The 21736-nt window shown below is 30.3% G+C and overlaps 1 protein-coding gene and 1 long non-coding RNA gene across 2 annotated transcripts; one reads left to right on the plus strand and one right to left on the minus strand.

Moving 5' to 3' along the window:
• Window positions 1–486: 486 nt before the first annotated feature.
• LOC121116214 (uncharacterized) lies at window positions 487–16458 on the plus strand. Its single transcript, XR_005863792.2, has 3 exons — window positions 487–1694; window positions 1777–1932; window positions 11778–16458. It is a non-coding gene; the product is annotated as an uncharacterized lncRNA (long non-coding RNA).
• LOC121116213 (ras-related protein Rap1) lies at window positions 10810–20801 on the minus strand. The gene is made up of 5 exons (XM_040710460.1): window positions 20561–20801; window positions 18826–19075; window positions 18633–18761; window positions 16464–16619; window positions 10810–11621 (listed from the first exon to the last, which is right to left on the minus strand). Exons 2-5 carry the CDS (start codon window positions 19006–19008, stop codon window positions 11532–11534), a joined length of 558 nt encoding a protein of 185 aa, XP_040566394.1. The 5' UTR covers window positions 19009–19075; window positions 20561–20801; the 3' UTR covers window positions 10810–11531.
• Window positions 20802–21736: the final 935 nt, after the last annotated feature.

Below are 21736 nucleotides of genomic sequence, written 5' to 3' on the forward strand. Positions count from 1 at the left end.
CTTTCAAATTGGGGTCAATGCTATAAGCGAAATACTAAGAATGGGATGTACAAAACTTGGGTACAATATTAGAAAAGATAATTAATTTAGAATAGTGGCAAGACAAATTTAGACTCATTTATATATTCTGTTAAAATTCAAGTTATATAGATTTAGTATACTACAATGCCCTTAAGCGCTTGTAAATATAGAGGGTAATATAAACCTAAGCTATTACAAATTTGACTACCTCGTTGAAAATATAAAACTTATTAACTCATATCTACCCAACCAAATTTACAATTTCAATAAAATACAGACTAATGAAAAGATTACGAGATAAATTTCTAATTTTATTTATGTTATGGAGAATTCACAAATATTTTATAACGGCATACAATAATATTTTTTTTCTTAAAGCCGCTGTATTTTATATATAATTTCTAAATCAATACTTAACTTTTTTTTGGTGTAGGGATAACTCTTTTAACTATCGATACCTCAGAAGCAGTAAAATATTTCACCTGTAATGAAAATTTCGACACAGGGATAAATGAATGAACTTCTGAGCTCCAGGTATAGGGGCGGCCCTTTTTTTGCCTATCGCTTAAGAGTACCAATTCTTGATTATATTCACTACATTTGGAATATGCTAAATTTATATTCTTAATATTTTCTTCACAAAATATATAGAATTCCATAGGAGTTAAAATTGGTTCCGAGTGTTTTCCCCTTCTGAACAACGCTGTAGACTTGCTTTACTCACTACCCGTTTAATTGTACCTCCTCAACCATCACAATGTCCTTTTCCATGACTTGTTGCTATAAATTCCATTCTGCTGAGATTTTAAAATTTTCTTTGTCGTAGCAAAGGCGTAAGAACCTGTTCTTACAGTTCTTATGTTGTCCTGCACATCCGTCCGAAAAGTATTTTATGTCATTAATGTATGGCAAGGTTTCTTTAACCAATTGGATACATTTTTTAGATGTAGTTATAAATGGACGCTCACAGTATCGTGAGTGTTATACTTTGATATCACTACAAAGTTAACATGTTTTAAGCTGGTGTTTTGCTTGAAATATCCAACGAAAGGGAGAAGTGTTACCATAGAATTGTTCCAATGAAAACTTTGTACCTCGTCACGAAGAACGAAAGAAAAATTCTCAGAGAAGTCAAAAACCACCACTACTTCTCCATCTTCTATCTCTTTCTTCGCTCTTTTAAAGTTGGAGGATTGCATTTTGGTTATAAAAGCATGCTGTTGATATTTTTGAAGACCTTTCGTAAAATCTTCGACGAAATCTAGACTAGATTTCACTCATGTTTCCAGCTGTTACCTATCTGTATGTATCCATCTTCTATAAGTTATTTCATCAATCATCTTTTCCTCCAAAATCTGAGACAATATATATATATTTTTATTATTTCGTCACCACACGTTCCACATTGACAGAGACAGCATTCTATAGAGGGAGGATTACATTGGAGAGGAAATCATCGAGTGATTGAAGTCTAACATTATTATATTCTGAATTTCCATCCAACACAATTTATTAAAATTAGCTCCATGGAGCATGAGCTTCATATTTTCGGGAAATACGCAAACGGATACAGAATCTGTCCCAGAACTTCCGACTAATACACATTCCTTAGGTCTAAACGCTGCAAACTTCGAATAACCAATTTTGTATTGGGGATATTTGGGTTTGAAGAGGTAACTTACATAATATGAGGTGCTTTTGCACTTTGACCTTGGTTACATTCTTATAAACAATCATGGTATCTTTTTGTCCTAGCAATATCCTGCTCACATTTTCGGATTTATAAAAGTTGAACACGTCTTGAGCAGCCTGTTCATCAATTCTGAAGCCCCTTTTTGGATTTGGATCCACCAAAATTCCTTTACCCATGGTCAACTTCTTGGCAAATCGGGTAAAATGATATGTTGTTTTGTAAGTATTTTGGATTTTCCTTATAGGCCAAATATGGGAAGTAATAGTCAAGACCTTAATTTTATCGCCTATTTTTTGTAGAGCTATTAAATTTATCCTGTAAATCTTTGATGAGTTGATCAAACTCTGGAACTTTTAATGCGTTTGTAGTTTCTTCGTTAATATTTATATCCGAAACTAAATCCATCCCTTCATAAATATTTATTAATTTATTTTTAATGGCTTTCGATGTTTTTTATGCCTTTTCTTGGACATATTTTAGAGTCATATGACTAATCCTTTTTATAGGACTTTCTCCTAATGCACATAAACATTTATTGAAGTCCAAAACTGCAACTTTAGGATTGCTAGGTTTCGTCGGAATCACTTTCGTTAGAAGAATTTAAGACCATTCTGTCGTTTTCAATGGCAGTATATATTTGGGGAAGTTTTTCGTTTTTTAGCTTCTCCTCCCATAGGAGGCATATAATTCTTGATGTTAGCGACCATTTTTTGACAAGGTCCTCAGGAACTAATCGAATATTTTTCCGGATCCTTTGTGTTAAACGCATACAGTATATTTGAATGTAAAACTTATTTTAGTCTATAAACGTATAACCAATGCATTAGTGAGCGGTGCTCAGTTGAGTGCCGCTCAAAATTATATGATCGACAGAGAGTGGGAGTGCGCTTGCAATCTTAAAAGAGTGATAAAATCGTCAAATAAAAATTTATTAACATACCTATTCCAATTAAACTAAGTATTTGGATTATTTACTAATGCAAATTATGTATGGTTGTCTGAAATCGTGTGGTACACTTGAACTTGTCTCAATACACACTGTTTAGGAACTACTGCCCATTAGTACTTAATATTATCTTATTTGCATGTAGTAATGTGAATTTTATCAATTTAATAATTGTGATTCAAAGATATTTGAATATTTGGCAGAATTGCCGTTTGATCTAATCAAGCCCAAATATTACCTTCTGATTTATAGACTTAAATGACTATTTATAGACTAAATATACCCTGTATTTTTACAAACACTTAAGGGCATTGTAGTATACTAAATATATATAACTTGGATTTTAAAAAACATATAAATGAGTGTAAATTTGTCTCGTATAATTCTAAATTAATTATCTTTTATAATATTGTACCCAAGTTTTGTACATCCCATTCTTAGTATTTCGTCTATTTGGTTGGCGCAAATTTGAAAGCAGGCTCAAAACTTTTTTGAAATTAATTAATATATATTGACGGCCATTTCATGACAATTTGAGAAAAATTAAAGTATAATATGTTTGAAATTTTTAAGGTCAAAGATTTGACCTCGTGACCAAAAGGTCAAAGATACATTTTATTGGGTAAAAGTATAAAATATAGAGTAATCAATGTGTAAATATCTATCTAATAACTTTTAAATTAGATCGATATCATTAAAAACACAAGAGAAATAGCTGTTTAAAAACATGGGTGCTGGCCTCGAAGCTTGAACTTTAGGAGCCTCTAACTCCTGATATAGAGATCAAGGAAAACTAAAATTTTATATTTTGGAGTTTCTATTCTATATTAAGCTATATGCAAAATTTCAAAAAAATCGGAGATAGTGCTGTCGGACGAGTGATCGATTTGACATGGAATGCCCCTATAACAAATTAAAACAGTCCCAATTTGTTTAAATTTGATTCACAGTCCTTCCAAAAGAAAATGTTTTGATCTGAAGCTATCAAACAAGTCAAATTTGTTGATTATGACGTACGGGCAAACTTATAAAGGATACCCTTATTTTATTCATTTGTCCATTTTTTCGCCAAATGTATCCTTTCTCTAATTGGTTGCTGTCGGAATCTGGATCCCTCACATACCCGATCAGAGTTATGCATAACTCTGATTTCATCACATACATATTTCTACCTGTCAAAAAGAGAGCTTAATAAAGGAGGGGTTTTGCAAATAGATTTTTCATCGAAAAATACCGTCAAAGAATCATCAAAAGATGTTGTGTAATCTAACTCGAACCAAATCCTAAGTCTAATAACTAGTTATTTATCATTATTAAAAAATATAATCCTAACAAATACAGCGATGTCAATGTGGCCCTTCCAAAGGAAAAGGTTGAAGACCTCTGAATTAGGGCTAATCCTTAGAAACTAATTTTATGGGATGTTGCTCCCTTTGATATTCTTGCAATGGTTCACAGAAATGATGGGGGAGTTAAAACCTCATAGCTCTCACAACTACAAAAATCCTGCGGACGCATTGATTTGCTGCTCATCTTCATAATTGTCTTTAAAAGATTCGATAATTTTTTCAAAATAATCAAAAAAAAACCACAACAATGTACTGGCTTATAAGTAGCTATACGCTAGCACGTTTGATTATTTTACTTCATTATAGCTAGCTGTATGCCAACGTTGATAGTTAATAGTTGAAAAATTATCTACTAAATCTTATTTTTGGCTGTAGCGACATCTAGTAAGATATTTATTAAAATGTAACTATTATTTTATTCATCCCCTAGCCGCAAATTAAATAATCCATAGGTGCAATTACACCATTTATCTTCTAATTAATTAAAGGCCTATTATTTACTAATAATTTAAAGCGTTTTCACGTGATGTCAGACATTTTGGGGGTCTAAGCAATAAAGTTTTATTACAATTTTTTTATCAATATTAAGGTAAATATGGAACTACTTTGACGTCAAAATGTGATCAACAAATAAAAGGCCATAAAGTGTACCTTCTATGAAAATTGTATTGCCTTGTTAATCCATCTGGTCCTAATATCTGTTAAAAATATGTTATTACATCATTTCTATAGTGTAGATAATAATTAATTATTACAATAGAAAACATACAATATTTTTCTCATATTATTCTAATTTTCTCGTTCCAAATCGATAAAAAAAAGTCGAAATCTTGGCATTTTTTGGGGCATTTTTCGTTCATACTACTTTAATTCCATTCAAATATCAGGGTTGCTCATTGGCATCAAGTAGTATTCAATGCGGATGTTAAGTGTTTTTTTTATTCTTAAAACCTCCTCTCACTTGTCCACGATAAGAAATACAAAAAAAACTCTGAAAAAAGATTCAAATCATTTTAATATTATGTTTTTTTGTGTGCTCTTTACAATTTTGGGAGATTGCATAAATGTTGAATCCCTAAATGGTCTCTTTATAATTATTACATGGTGGCGTCAAAAAGTATTAGCAAATATTATTTAAGTGATACGCATTAATATTTTAACAACCCTTAAGTTGAAATTTTACTTGGTAGCTATATTTTTCTCCATATGGCTTTATCAAATGAAGAAACAAGGTCATTTGGACTTGGGTTATAAATAAAATGAACTCTATGTTATTATGCCAACTGCTAAATGAATTATGACGCACTTTTGAGGTTACTGCTCCAGAAATCATTGATAAAATCCATGATATGGTGATGGATGATAGAAAAGTGAAGCTGCGTGAGATTGCTAGTGCTGTGGGCATCTCAAGTTGAAACCCTATTTCATAGTCGTAGCTTGCAATTTATTATATGAACATGTATATTTTATATACTAAGTATGAAAATAAATACTAGAGGGAGATCGGGCTAGAAAGTATCGATCTTCGGCCCGAGTCAGGCTACGAGGTTTCTGGCCAAAATAAAGAATCTGTACATTAAATGTATTTAAATATATACTCATGAGACCTAAATATATTTAAAACATCAGAATATAATATGTAATGGCTTGTTTTTTCAAAAAAAAAAATCAAAATTAAAATTCTTTATTCCTCTGCATAATTTGGTCGAATGACCTGATTTTTTAAAGAAACTACTTTACTTTTAAACTTCGCCTAGTATTTGTATTTAATTGTTAATATTGTAGGGGATGTTTAACGTCCAGCATGACTTGTCTACAGATGCACGTTGCGGCAAAACTCAATAAATTTGAAAAGGATAATTATGTCTGAAAACATTGAGAAATGTGAAAAATTCAAGCACAACGAAAAATTTATATTATAAGTGAATGATGCCTTGGAGTTATTGAAATTTTTCAACAGAAACTCTACTTCCTCTTATTTTTTAAAATTTAAGATCCTGCCAGGTTTTGATTGAATAAAGAGCGCCCTAGTGGCTATTTTTCTACATTAAACAGCCCTTATAAGGCTCCACAGTGATGAAAATGTTAAGTACCACTGCTGTAGAGTATATTACGTTATTTCTAAATTAATTGACTATTAATGATCAAATAAGACATATTTTATACTGACTAGCAAAGGTCGCTGGGGCCAAGGAGGTATCTGGAAATCACATTGACAATGGTCGATATTATTTCTTTTTTGGTGTGGGCTAGTATTATAACACATAAAACAATTGTGTTATAAGCTTCAAATAACATACCAACATATATGAATGGAAAAATTTGTCTTGATGAGAAGTAATTTTTTTATTTTTGTCGAATTATTGCCAAATCGAAATTTGCAAAGAAAATTGCAAAAAACAAACATTCGTTTTACAACAACAAAAAAAGAGTAGTAAATAGCATTTATTGGAATTGTAAAAAGGAAGACAAACAAGCAAAGATTTTTTATACTTGGAAAAACAAAAAGTTATGGAGAATCACGTCGTCGAAAAAATAACCCTCCATAATAGGTTTTTGCAAATATTGCAAAAATTATTTTATAAAATGTTCTGGAAATTGAAAATACAATAAAATCATTCAAGGGTTTCAAATTTGATGTCCAAAATGCTTCATTTTGTGGGATTTCTACTTAAAAATTGAAAATTGACGTTGGATGGAAAAAAAAGAGAAAAAAAGTGAAAAATTATGCAGAGAACGACAGAAATTTCAGTTAAACATCAATGTTTATGTTACATATTTATATGCAAACGAATCTCAAGATAAATTTCTACAAAATTTATTATTTTTACGAATCCAATATTTCATTGGAAGTTTTTTTTTTTTTTTTGGGCCTGAAAAAAAAAGGAATTTCAATTTTCACCGATTTCTTTTTTTGCCCTTAATTTTTTTGATTTTGAATCCATTTAAAAAACGTAGTTATTCATATAGTTGTTTTTTGAGAAATCAAAGACATACATTAGATCAAAATTCTAGCAAGCCCGATTACATGACCGTCTAACCTTGTCTTTCAATTAAACTTGGGTATAGGGTAAGTCCCAATTATAACCTCCCCCCATACAAAAAAAAAAGAAAAAGGTTGCCACCTCCGTCTTAGCCTGCCCAGGTTCAAAAGTGGTACCCATGTAAAGTTTCAGCTGCCTCGGTCCAATAGTGTGGGCACCCATAAAGGATACACACAAACAAACTGTATTTTTTAAATACTAGTATATAGATAACTTTTCTGAATCTTTTCTGAATTATTCATCTCCCACACTCTCCTTAATTACATGATTTTCCTTTTTCTTATTCATAATTGATTAGGTAAATGAATAATAAGAACGTATAAAAAGTATTCTTTGAAACCTCACTAATTAATTCCCCTTATTGGCTAATAATTCTGAAACTAATGAAGTAAAACATTCACAAAAAAAATGAATACAGGAAGTATATGATAATTTAAGAATTTACATAGGAGAAGGAGGTACAAAATATGACACGTAGAAGATATAACAAGGATATTTGGAGGGGCGTCCACAGGATTATTATTTGGGGGAGGGGAGGCTTGATTTTGTATTTTTTTGGAAAAAAAAATTCTAAAATAAACAAAAATTTGGATTTTTTTTTAGAAATCCACAACTGTTCACAAAAATTACATTTTTTTGAAGAAAAATTTGAAAATGCATTTTTTAGAAAAAAAATTTCAAAAATCCATAATTATTGATCAAAAAAATATTTTCTAATATTAAACTTTTTAGGCAAAAATTTCATTGTTTTGGAAAAACCATAGCTTCCCTGAAAATTAAATTTTCAGAAAAAAAAATTCAAATATTAAATTTTTTGAAAAAATTCAAAAATTCACAGCTATACTCAAAAAATTAATTTTTTACTCTGCTGCAAAATTTGCTACAATTACCTTTTTTTAAGAAAATAAATCTGTAACCCTTATTTTCGTATAAAAATTGTTTCCTCTTTGCAAAAAAAATTATACTAAAAAGCCAAAATTCCTTTAGGGGGGGGGAACTACAGCTCCTCCAGCACCCCCTGCTGACACCCCTGATTTGTGTCTTTGGGGTCGATAAACACTCCTAGGGAAGTAACAGAGGGCTCATCTTCTCGAAGAAAATCATGGGATACACATTACCCCCTCAACAATCCTTCGGAAAAATAAATATAAACGTATTAATAAGCTATTTTCTCTCCTTTGCCTTTTCTAAAAAGCCACTAGAGGAAACGAAAACACCCTTATCGAAATAAAGTACAATGTTCCTTTGTGTTGATGAAGGTAGAACGACCAGGATAATTATATATATTAACCGGAAGGACATATTTTTAGTTGGAGGAGTAGTATCGACTTTCGAGGTTAACCACATTAAAATTGCGACTGAATGCTATTTGTATGTTAAGTGTAGCTCATACAAGATGCAACTTATTTGTATACAGAATGTGTGGACGTAGTGTACAAGTTGTAACTTGTATCAGCAACAGATTACTATTTTTTCGTCTTAAAAAGATTTACTTAATTACAGTAATTTTAATTATTATCAACTATTTGTTAATGCTATCATTTCATTTGGATCTGTTATTTACCGAGTGGTCCATTAAAATCTGAATACTTTGAATTTTAAACTTCAACAAGATATAATCTATTAATTACAATAGAATTTTTTTTTTACCATATGACTCATCTCTATTAAACCTACATAATGACATCAATTGGACATCAAAGTTATGGTCGATTATGTATTTTTTATTAACGTTTGGTGTTGCATTTGATCCCGATCTCCCAAAATTTAATAGCCTCTTACTGTGACTTCTTCGTACCAAGTTTGATCAAAACTTTTCCCGTAATCCTGTTGAATAACAAACAAACAGAAGCAAAGATAAACCTCAGTTCAACTTTGTTGCGGAAGTGATTAGTGAAAAAGACCTTAATCTTTCCATTGTAATAGTTAATTTATATCTGCAATATGGAAATAAAACATATTTATAATAGATATTAGGGTCAGATATATAATAAAACTAGGCAATAGAGGGATACCACCTTGATTGACAGTAAGGGTTAAGGCCTTTTATTTGTTGATCCCATTTTGAGATCCGATAGTTCACGATTTTCCTTAATCTGAATCGAAATAGGGGTTTCATTGCCATAAAACTGGTTCTATAGGCTCCCAAAAAGGGAGACAGCAACAATAATGACGTCACGAAGAAAACGCTCAATTTACCAACCAAATGTGTGACTGTGTGACTGTTACCAAAGCAGAATTCTTGAACGAGTGCGGAGCGCACTCATCATTTTAGAAGAGTGATAAAATCGCTCGAATTTTCTTTCATTTATATTACCTTTTCTGATTCTACCTCTAATGAGAAAACATCAAAAAAATGGAGAGATAAAGAATAATTTTAAAGATGGCAAGAATAGACGGTTGAAGTTATATCTCAAGATAAGCTGGAATCTTTTTTTCCGTTCTGTATCTGCGACTCTGCTGTTTTCGGTTGACAAGTTTGCCTCTCATGTAGCTGGCCAATTTAAGAAGACTCAGATATTGGTTGCCCCAGAGACACCGCCAGCTCCTTTGTGTATTAGAGATTACGTTGGAAGACAAATCTTTATTTTTTGTAAACGAATTTCCCCTACCAAAATACGATTTTCTTATATTTTTATGAAGTAAATGGACATAAGATCCCAAAATATTAAACAAGCATAACTACAAAAATTTGAGAAACGATTGTTCAAGCTCAAGCTAATTATGAGGCTTAACTGTGTCAAAGTACGCGATAGTTTCCCAACTTTTTGTGCAAATAAAAAAATTTTGACAGTCCTATTTTCATTAAATCAATCACTTAGATTATTATATGCTATTGCTAATAATGTATGGTTGTCATAAATCATACGGCACATTTGAACTTCCAATATATTAAATTTAATTGTAATCATAACGAGTTGTCAAATACAAATACACCTATACGAGCGGAAAAAATGAGCACAGCTCATTTTTAATTGAGCAGGAGTGTACTCAAGGCTTTAAAAAACGAGCAAGAGCGCGCTCAGGATTTTTTGAGCGGACTAATGCTCTGTGCGTCACTAATTGCTTTTATCTCGAGAAACATAAAAATGACTTTTGTAACCTTTTTTTTTTTGGTTTTGAGGCCTACAGAGAGCAAACTAAGCTATCACTAAACCTTGATAACTTAATAAATACACTAATGTATTAATTCAAACAACAAATCCTAAATAACAATATTTAAACATGTTTTTTCGTTAAAATGAAACTGTATGCCTTCACTGTACAATAAACTATGATTGCTATAATTGTGATCAGACATGAGGTATTCATCTTTTTTTTTTTTTTGTATTTAAAAGACATTTTCTCCGATTTAGAAAAAGGTACATAAATTATAAAAATATCTTTTGATTCTGGAAAAATGTACCTGTAAATTATATTTAATACTTTTGTCTTATATTTAGATCATTATAGCCAAAAAATAAGACTACTTACATCATGTAAATGTTGTACTTTAAAAAAAACCATGAAGGCCACAAAAACAGATATTTGGGCCATAAATACCATTTTCATATTTTTGGAAGTAAAAGCAATCAAGGCACATCATTTCAATCCAAGGGCAAAACAAAGTTGACATTTTGTTGACCAGTCTTATTTTCACTACAAATCCTTCTCTAAATTATTCATTCAAAAAGAGATTTATCTCAATTTTTTGGTTATTGCAAGTTACAACTTATATATATATATGCATGTATGTAAAAAAACATTCAGATAATATTCTTTGTAGACATTTAATATTATATTACATTTTGACACATCTCCATAAAAAATAGAATTTGATAATGCGTTGTTTTGATTGAATCATTATAATCGGTTGAATATCATCATTCATGGGGATATTCAACAAATAAAATAAGGGGGAAATTAACATCGTAATTAAAGTTAAGCCATCAAATTTGGTAATACTTTTTATAAAAAAATAAGTCCTTGTACATTTAAAAAAAAAGAGGGAAAAATACGGAAAGAAACAAAAAATGTCGACAATTTGATAAAAAAAATTACTTAAAAAAAATGAACACTCAACATTTTCACAAGATACAAACATATATAATTATTTTTTTTCTCTTTCATAAAAAAAGAAGTTTCAATAAAATTTGCTAGATTACAGTAGGTATAATAAGCCTCTCACAAAGCCAGTAGCTATTTGTTAGCCACTAATAAGTCAAATATTTAATTGTGTGTTGTTGCTTTTGTAGTTGTTGTTTGCTTTGATTCGTCATCATCTTTTGCAAAATTCAGCGTATTAAATTTTAATTTTATATATATATTATTATAAAAGAGTATAAAAAATTTACAGCAATATTTATAAACGTATAAGATATCAGTATATATTTATATGTGTGTTGTAGTAGTATAGTAGCGTTGTTGTTGTTGAAGGAGGTTGGAAGAAGAAGAATCACCCCCATAAACTTTCCTAGATTATTTGAGGGACTTCTTCCTTACAAAATGATGCATTTTTTTCTTTTATTCCTTTTTGGTTGATTTTCTGGCATGCGGCATGCTATTTGACGCACCAAATCGTAAAATAACTAAAAGAGAGATAAAAGACGATTAAACGTTGCTGAGTTGATAACTGGTAATAATATTAGGACAAATAAAAGTTCTGAGCGCTTTTCGCTGTGATATAGTGACCTCAATCTCACGATTAATACATTGTATAAAACTTTATAAAAGTTCATTTACAGTTCTGTGTTTGGAGAAACCAGTTTACAGCGTTCCAAAATGGAAATTAAAAAAGAGAAAATTCGATACATTCTTCTTTATCAAAACGGCCAAAAAAAAAAAGTACTGTTTATGGAACCAATACAGTATCGAATGCAACAGGAAAGCGATGGTTCCAAGGATTCCCTTCTGGTAATATGGACGTCAAAGATGGGGTACGATCTGGCAGGCCAATCATCGAAAATGTCAAAAAATAACGGAAATCGTCGAGTTGGACCGGTATAGGAATGTCATTATTTATTTTAATTATATTGTCAAAATAAAGCAAATAACCCTCAGAACTTTTTACTTGACCTATAATCTTCTATATTAATCAAACAAAGTTTGTTTGTATGTATGAAAACGAGTCACGGGGTACACTCTATATAGTGCTCTCTGATATATATCATATACATATTTTGATCTAAGAAATAACAATACATTTGTATTAATGAACTATTGCAGGCCTGTGCATATAGCATCGAACGTGTATACAGGGTGCACTCTATATATTTGCTCCCTGATATAGATTTAAAACTGAGTAGTTTGTAATGAAAAAAGAGCGGAAGGAGAGAGTGAGACTTATGGTACACCTGAAGTAAGACCCTTATAAATACTAGCTGCCTTTTAAAAGACTTTGGAGAGAGAAAATAAATTGCTGCTATAAATAGGAGAACTTTCTACATTTAAAATAGCATCAGTCCAGGGAAAATTGTAATTACAATGTCCAACAGCAAAAATGGTACAAAAACAGTATATGCTTTATTTAATAGAGTTTGATATCCTTATTTTGTCTCTCATAGCCTTCAGAAAAAGGCCATCCATTTTTTTGTTATTTTTAGCTATTTTTAAGGTTCAAAGCGATTTTAAGCCCTGGGCGTTGAAGATAGGGATATATTATATTAATATATTATAAAGACGAATGTTAAAAAATTATAAAAACATTTTTAAAATGTCTACATCTTACTTATAACTCAAGTTATCTTTGTTTAAAGTGGAAAATAGGTGCTTTTTATTCAGAGGCTCATAGCTTCAAGACGAATAGATTCAAAAAGTATAAAAGTATTTAATTGGATAGCTAAAAAAATGAACTTTAATTTAAAAAAACAACTTTGCCAAAAACACTATATACCGTTGTCAATTTGAGATAAGGCCACGACAATATTTCAAGGAAAAAACTCATTTTTGAATTGATGTCATAATTAAAGTGCATTAGTATTCGTATGCCCATCTAGAAGAGATAGAAACAAAGACAGAGAAGAAGAAAAGAGATAGAAACAAAGACAGAGAAGAAGAAAAGAGATAGAAACAAAGACAGAGAAAAAGAAAAGAGAGAGAAACAAAGAGAGAGAAAAAGAAAAAAGATTTGCTCGGAGGACTCCCTTGAATGTCCGTTTTTTGAAATTCCTCACGCAATACGTGTATACTACGAGTCATCTAGTGTCCATGAAGCTTGAAATAATTTATTTATACAGTTTGAGACATGAGGTTGAATGTTATAACAAATAGAACAATAATATATTTTCTTTTTTTCTTTTTCTCTCGTCTTTGTTTCTAAAATGAACAAAAAAGAAGAAAGAGCACGGACAACAACCGTTTTTCTTTTTCTAATTTTTTAAGGTAGTTTATTATTATTACAAAGGATAGACGTCTTCTATCCCAGGACACTGCCCACACTACGTAATTTACACTGATAAGCGCTTCCGAATGATTCATCAATATAATTTATTAATAAAAAATCTTAAGGTATGTACCTAATACATGATCACTTTTGAGAAAAATCCTATCATCTTGTTTTTGTGTTGACTAGCAACATATATTAAATAGAAGTGTGTCTATGTAGTTTATGAGCTTAAAGGATATGCAGATATAATTCCCTCCCCCTCGATAGGAACGCATATCAATGACAAATATATGCAAAAATCAAAGTTATCAAATTATAATAGGATTTACAATTAAATTCAAAATTAAATAAGTGTCATTATGGAAAAAAAATCGTTGACTTTTCTTTGAGATATTGCATTAAAACTGACATTAGAGAGTAAAAGTAACTTTTACGGAGGATCAATATTTTTGTAATAATGGAGTGAGTTTTTCATTGTTTTTGCTATAAGTTATATCATTTGAACCATGGATTATTTTGCTATAATCAGTAAATATAATCTATTACAATTCAAAATTCATTCATTAAGGAGAAATTTGAGATACTTTAATGCTTAGTACAAAAGGATCAGTTGCAAAAAGTGTTTCAGTTTTCTTCGGTTATTCCTCTATACTAATTTCTAGATTTACGCTTCAAAGCAAACATACTTGTTAGCCAAAGCAAGAGGGTTGTGAAAATGAATTTATTTGATCTAGGTATATTATATATTTTTTCATATCATAATCTGATATCATACAATTATAGTTAATAATCATTCAGTACCTTCAAATTCTAAATAAATATATATATATTTAGTCTAGTATTCTTAATTTCTGACTCAAATCTCATTTTTCTTAACAGCTGCAACCGTTCCAAACGACTAGAGACAGTTGCGATATTTGACGGATTGCGTTCAAATACACATTGTGTAAAAACTACTGACTAGTTGTATTAGTGTTGAGACTCTGTCCAGTTCCGATTATTTCCCGGTTCGGTATTAATTGATTTTTTCTAGAGCAATTTTTCGATCAACAATCATTTCATTTCATTTGTTTTCATTAATTTAGACAATGATCTTACATAGATTATAAATACTTGGATTTTCTTGAAAATTGAAAAAATACACGATATGTTCGAGAACAGGGATGTCCAACCCGTGGCCGCTTAATGTTTTATCGCTACCCACCACTCATTATCAATTCAAGTAGTATTTTTTTAGCAAAATTGTCACAATATAGCTTGTATATATATATATATAATCCTGCGTACACACATGAGCAGGGTTTCCAAATTGGCCTTGAAAAATTTGATAAGTTTTGTTTTATGAATCCATTTTTCATGAAATTTAATTTAATAGGTTCTGTGGCCCATTAAAATATTTCTAGTGGCAATGCAGTCCATTATATTAAAAGGTTGGCCATCCTTGTTATAGAAAAAATACTGTATACATAGACAGAATTTTAGATGAGACCAATTTTTTCTGGGAAAGATCTCGATTGATTTTTTTTTCTTTTTTTGGCCGAATTAGTTCGATCCAATAAAAATCATGACAATCTTAGGACTAAATCCAACAATAGTATGTTAAGTATTTGAATAGATTCAACCAATAGCATATATATCGCAGCTTTAGAGTTAAAAGTCCTATCTGGCCAAATTTCAAAAATTGAGTAATCTGAACATAGTGTGTTCTTGTTCAGCTTATTTTGAACAGTGTATGGAAATGAATTTTTTCAATAATCTTATTATGGTGGGGTTAATCAATCATGTAATCATGTTCTATTTTGTAAATCTTTTATTTAATGGTCGTAACATAAAGTTAAAAGAATTTGACTTATCTTCTCCTCAGCAATTTTGAATTAATTATACAGAAACAATTTGTGATTAATTTAATACAAATGTTAACTATCGTGATAAGCAATGTCACCATTTTGGATGAAATTATAACTAATAATAATTTGGGCGTCAACCCTCCATGTAATGTATCAAACATAATTTTTTTTTTCAATGATAAAGAAATGAAAATTGAATTAGAAAATAACAGTTTCTTTTATATCAGACCTCGTATAAAACATTAGCAAAGATGAGAAAATTGTCTACACCCTAGTGAGTGTAAAGCTCAAATACAATCATATGTTGGCAACTTTGATAGACAACATATCTACATATAATTATTTTTTTAAATATATGCTCACGAGGATTAGGACAATTTTCACATCCCTAAGCCTTAGTTATCATTTGTTCATAATCTGTGACATTTGGTGTCCAATTCTTCTTTTTTTTTTTTTTTTTTAAATATTTATGGTATTACCCATATTTTATACTCAGGGGCGTATGCAAGGATGTGTGCTGGATCCCCCAAAAAAAAAAGGAATATTTGCTATGTACTAGAAAATTTAATATTGGATTTTTTTTTCTAAAAATGTAATATATTTTTCAGATTTTTTTCGAAATTTTTTTATTTGTTGTGAATAGCTACGAATTTTTGAAATTTTTCTCCAAAAAATGTATTATTTGAAATATTTTTGTAAATTTTTATATTCAAAATATAATTATTAAAATTTTTTGTGAACATTGTGGATTTTTGATTTTTTTTTCAAAAAAGTTAAATTTTTTATGAATTTTTTTCAAAAAAGTTTTTTTTTCAAAAAATTTAATAATTGAAAATTAATTTAGAAATTTTTTGAGAATAGCTTTGGATTTTTGAATTTTTTTTTCAAAAAATTTTTAATTTTAATTTTTTTTTGGAAATTTAACTGTTCAAAAAATCCAAAAAACAAGCCCCCCTCCCAAAAAAATATATATGTATATATAATTTTGTGGACGTCCCTGATACTGCTTCTCATTTTGTGGTACCTGAGTCCAACTAGATTTGAGCAATTGAGCCAAAAGAAGAAGAAAGAGACCTCACAACTGTCATCAAATAAATATACTTTGTTTGTTTTTTTCATAATATATAAATTCATACATAAATAATATACAAAAGTGAAAATATAATTTATAAAAATATACATATGTAGCTCTAACTTACATGAGTAACTCCAATTTTGGCCTTGGCAGATGTTTCCATAAAAGAACAATTGTTGAATTGTTTTGCTAGGTTAAGACCTTGATCTTTTCCAACTACCCTTTCATCCTCTAAATCACACTTATTTCCTACCAAAACCATTGGTACGTCATCAGTGTCCTACAGAAAAAAACAAAAAAACAATTAAGATGTGAAAAATACCTTGAGTTAATCACATAGAAAAAAATATATCAATAAATAAACATTAAGTACATTTCATAGTGATGGAACAATTAATCAGAATCGAGTGTTTTCTCTGGAATCGGGATATCCATCGGAAAAATTATGTCTAATTTACAATTCCAATTCTTATTTATTACTGGTATTTAACTATTTATTAATTTTCTAAGTTATGAGAAATAATTGTCCCCCCTTCCCCCCACCAAAATTAAGGAATTTTTCCTTTTTATATAAAATTTAATATTTTATATTTAATTTATTTATCAAAAAATTTAATTTTTTATAAATAACTATATTTATTTTAATGTATATGAATTTTTTTTCTCATGAAATTTCATATTAGAAATTTAATTTTTGAAATTTTTTTGTGAATAGCTATAGATTTTGGAATTTTTTTTGAGAATTTTTGAAACGTTATTCCAAAAAAATTAATTTTTTGTGAATAGTTGTGAATTTTTGAAAAAAAATCTCTCTAATTGTATATTTGAAATTTTTTTTATAACATTTAATAGTTGAAAGTTAATTTTTGGATTTTTTATTATTTTTTTTTAATCCAAAGAACAAAGTCTCTCCCCCTTAAAATATAATTCTGTGGATGCCCCTGATAGCAAAATGGTATTTTTTAACTATTATTTAGAATATGAAAGAATCGGAATGGGGATTTTTTTTTTAAATCGTTCCATCACTAATATTTAAGCCTCTAATATAGAACTGTTAATTCCATCAGCTATGACGAGGCGAAATGTATTCTTTCAACGATTAAGAGTAGTGTTATGGCATTCTTAATTTATTCGGTCCAGTCCAGTCTAAGGACCGGTCCTATCACTTTTTAGGACATTCAGTACTAGAACGAATTAAAGAAAGAAGAAATAATATTGAGTGACGTCAAGAAGGACCGAACTATAAAAGTTTTTAGAACTGACATGCAAGACTGAACTGGAAGGGATTGGAGTTTTGAGTTGATCCTAAATACAGACAGACACAACACTAATTACGAAACAAAATGAAACATGCTTATATGACTATACTTTCTTTTCCTCATCAAATAACTGCCAGACTAAAATGTAGCCCCTCAACACAATAGCAACTTAGAATAATTTTTATCAAAATTGACGGTTGATTATTAACATTTACGTTCTTCTACGAATAATAGTCAATTTCTATCAACAAACTATTCTTATTAAGCCTTTGGGTGTGTCGGTAATTGCACTTAAATAGACAAAATTGATAGTTGCAATAAAAGAATGATAAATACATAGATTGCATTTGAAATATGGCCCCACCTGGGGGCCAATATAAGTCTATTAAATAAAATAAAGCTTTGAAACCATAGCTTAAATACTTGGATATCAAAACTCATCCAGCAAATTTGAATACAAAGTCTATAATTGACTCAAATAAGTACTGAAATAGATGGGATGTACGTATATATTAAGTAAAAAAATACATGGGGATTCTCTTGATTTTTGTTCAAGATTGTTTTATGTTGACACCACAAATATAACCAAACGAAATGTATCAGAATAAAGTCGGAATGAACAGTAAAAAATCGGTAAAACTTTTTTCTTTTTTTTTAATACAATATTTTCGAGTTTTTGATTAGAAATTAAGATTTTTTTAAATTATTCTAAGTAACACACCCACTGTATTTGCAGATGTTTATATATACAAAAATGAACTATTTTCTCCATAAAAACACCTCCCTCTAAAATTAAATGTGCAACTTTTAAAGAAAACACAAGGGATTTTAGTACTTTTTTCTATGCATCAAATCGTTTGGTTAAGGTTATAAAGTAAAAAAAACACGTTTTATCCTGTTAAATGATCCATTGATTATAATGTATGTGTAATAATTATCAAATTACTCAAATCGAAGATTCCAAAACTAATGTTTCAAATATGAACCCCCTCTAATAGGGTCATTAATTTAAATAGAGTAAAAAGAAAATTTACCTTAATACGAAGAATTTGTTCCCTAAGATCCTGAAGATCATTGAATGTAGATTGTGCAGTAATTGAATAAACTAAAACAAATCCTTGGCCGTTTTTCATATACAAATCTCTCATCGCCGTGAATTGTTCCTACATGTACAAACGTAAAAACAGAGAATAAATACAAGCCATGCCATCTATCTATTAACCTTACCGTTCCAGCCGTATCCAGGATTTCTAACATGCATTGTTGATTATCAACCTCAACTTGTTTACGATATGAATCTTCAATGGTAGGATCGTATTTTTCAACAAAAATCCCTTGTACAAATTGCACTGTAAGAGCGGACTTTCCAACACCTCCTGAGCCTAAAACTACAATTTTATATTCCCTCATTTTAGATAGAACGCCGGCTTATGTTGGTGATGATGGATGATTGTCGTGTCGTATCGATTCTGGTGCGCTGAAAGAGACAAAGCAAATAATTATGAATTAACAGCATAAAGAACGTCAAAAATACTTCTTATGTTATTGAAAGCAATTTATTTTTCCTAAGAAGAGTATATAATATTAATATAAAAAACACGTCAAAAGGTGGAAGGGATTATTATTATTATTAAAAATAAAAAGTTTATATATAGATAGTTTAATTATAATAGTGATTATCTAACTGAAAGCAGTATATTTCCACTTGATAGAGTCTCATCTTTTTATATTCAATCCTTTTCTTATTATACACATGACGCAATGAGGAACTACTTATTAAATAACATAAAATCCATTCATTTATTGAGGAGAGGAGGACAACTAATATTAATGATGGAAAAATATATAAAAGTGTGTTTCTAGTTATTGTTTGAGTCATATCAATTAAAGGATAATTAGAGCATTCATCACCATGCCTCCTCCTCTTTCACGTTGTCCGTTCATATACTACTAATAAGTATGTATATATATGTATATGTTCCCTGTCAACAACAAGTCGATCTAGTCAATATTAATGAAAGGAATCGAGATATATATCTATGGTGAGTTAGCACAAAAAGAATACTGAACAAAAATCAAGAATAAAATATGTCTAATCTATCCTTTTTTGTACATCCTAATATATACATACAACCCAATAATATTTCATAAAACACATTTGGATCCACTAACTATCATAGGCATTGTAAACAAATTGCAGGGATAAAGAATTTGCTAATTTTTGCTAACTTGCAAAACCTTCCCCATGGGATGAATCAGAATAATCCATGTTAATTGAAATGGACTAATCTTATTCGTTAAAGAATACAAATTTTGCGAAAAATTGAGTCTAGTAGCTAGCCTAGCATGTCTTGACAGGTCACATAATCATATATGAATATATAAAAAACTATTAAGAAGAGGAGGGAGGAATCATAACTGCAATAGAGATCGACTACAATCATTGGAACGACGTTATAAGAGGGTGATATAATGAATGAGAGGAATGAAGCAAAACATTTCTTTGATGTCTCATTCTCATGTTATTTCCTTCTGTTTGTTTGTTTTTTGCAACAATGAGCTTCTAACAAGAGAGAGAGAGAGAGAGATTTATATATATATATAAATCAATGCATGGGGTTGGAAGAAAGGCTCGAAGAGTGAGAGAGATCTCACCACACTTCTATTTCATTTTGCTCTCTCAAAAGGAGGTCCATGACTACCATTGACCTCTCCCAAGTAATTTGGCGATAGATGCATCCGGAGAAAGAGTCCAGAGAGGGATGCCGTCAATGTATTTCCCTTCTTCTTTTTAGCACAAGGATGCTGATGTACGAGGGAGAGGGAGAGGGGGGGGGGGAGAAGGGTCTCATCCTCCTCAAAGGTGAAGAATAGGAGTCAAGGTCCGCTTCAACGGCGGAGAAGGAGAGAGAAAGGGAATAGTAAGTGAGTGAGTGAGTGAATGAGAGAGCGAAGGACTTACCTGAAGGACTCCTATGAGTGGAACAACTAAGGCGGAGATCCAGAGTCAGAGAACAAGGAGATCCAAGGAAGGAAAAGAGGAGGAGGAGCGACGGATGTATGTATGAACAGAGACGAGTATGTAAAGTAATTAGTAATTAATTGTGGATAAGGCGATTGGCGATTGCTCCTTTTCTCTCCTCTATTGCTTGCTTAATAAGTAAATTATTTGTCAAACCCAAGGTGTGTAGCTGGTACGAGAGTGAGTGTAAAAGAAAAGAAGAAGAACCTAAGCCAACTACTGCTTGCTGCGAGGGAGCGCAGAGCCAGTCCATCAGGAAAGGAGAGAGAGAGAAAGAGATAATTATAATCATTTATATTTATAAATACGCACACACTATCAGCTACATATTCATTTCTTTCTCTCTCTCTCTCTCTTCTTCTCTTTGTACTACATATTATTTATATCATAGCTATTAGCTATTTTTCTTCCTCCTCTTATTAATATTATATAGCTATTATGTGACTTCATGACGACCACGTGATCTATTTTTTTCCCAAATTTATTTGGCTACGAAAAACCATTTTCGTTTAATAAGGGCGTTGAGGCTGGTATGAATATATAGTTGATATATTTACGAATTTTTTTTTGAGAAGGTTGATATCGTCAATCTACACGGGAGTTGATGTCAGCCGTTGCCGGGGGTTTATGCTGTAATAATCTTCAAATTTTAAATAATTTCAATTAATATATAATTAAGTGTATCATACAGCGGGGGCACAACAGTTGAAGTGATCTTACCAGACATCAACGCCCTCAAGCAAATCTATAATTAAATAAACAACCTCTATGAATTCACTTTTTTAATTGAAATAATTAAGCTGGTAATTTCTTCAAAGGAAATTAAAAGTAAAGAAGAAAAATGAAAGAGTAACTTCGTATGTAGATTTTACTTGTTATTTAGTAATGTAGCTTATTAATTAATTATAATAATTAATATCAATATAAAATATTTGTATATTAATATCTCAAAAGCGACACCTTTCGGTGATTTTTTTTTTTTGTTAGCAGAGGAGATATTTCAAATAGCAAACAGGGGCGTTTCGTCAGTAGTCTTTTCTTCTATAAAAATTATGATTTAAAAAAAGACTGTGTGAAAAAGACTATAGTTCCCTTATTTTGAATTCGATCTAGCTT

Source organism: Lepeophtheirus salmonis, chromosome 4, assembly GCF_016086655.4.
Source record: "Lepeophtheirus salmonis chromosome 4, UVic_Lsal_1.4, whole genome shotgun sequence".
NCBI classification, from domain to species: Eukaryota; Metazoa; Arthropoda; class Copepoda; order Siphonostomatoida; family Caligidae; genus Lepeophtheirus; species Lepeophtheirus salmonis.

Excerpts from the sequence above, each read along its gene's own strand:
- LOC121116213 (XM_040710460.1), bottom strand. The coding sequence starts at position 19,008 with ATGAGGGAATATAAAATTGTAGTTTTAGGCTCAGGAGGTGTTGGAAAG. Across the intron at positions 18,762-18,825 it reads TCCTGGATACGGCTGGAACG|GAACAATTCACGGCGATGAG; the intron begins GTAAGGTTAATA and ends TTGTACATGTAG. Across the intron at positions 16,620-18,632 it reads AACAAATTCTTCGTATTAAG|GACACTGATGACGTACCAAT; the intron begins GTAAATTTTCTT and ends TTTTTTCTGTAG.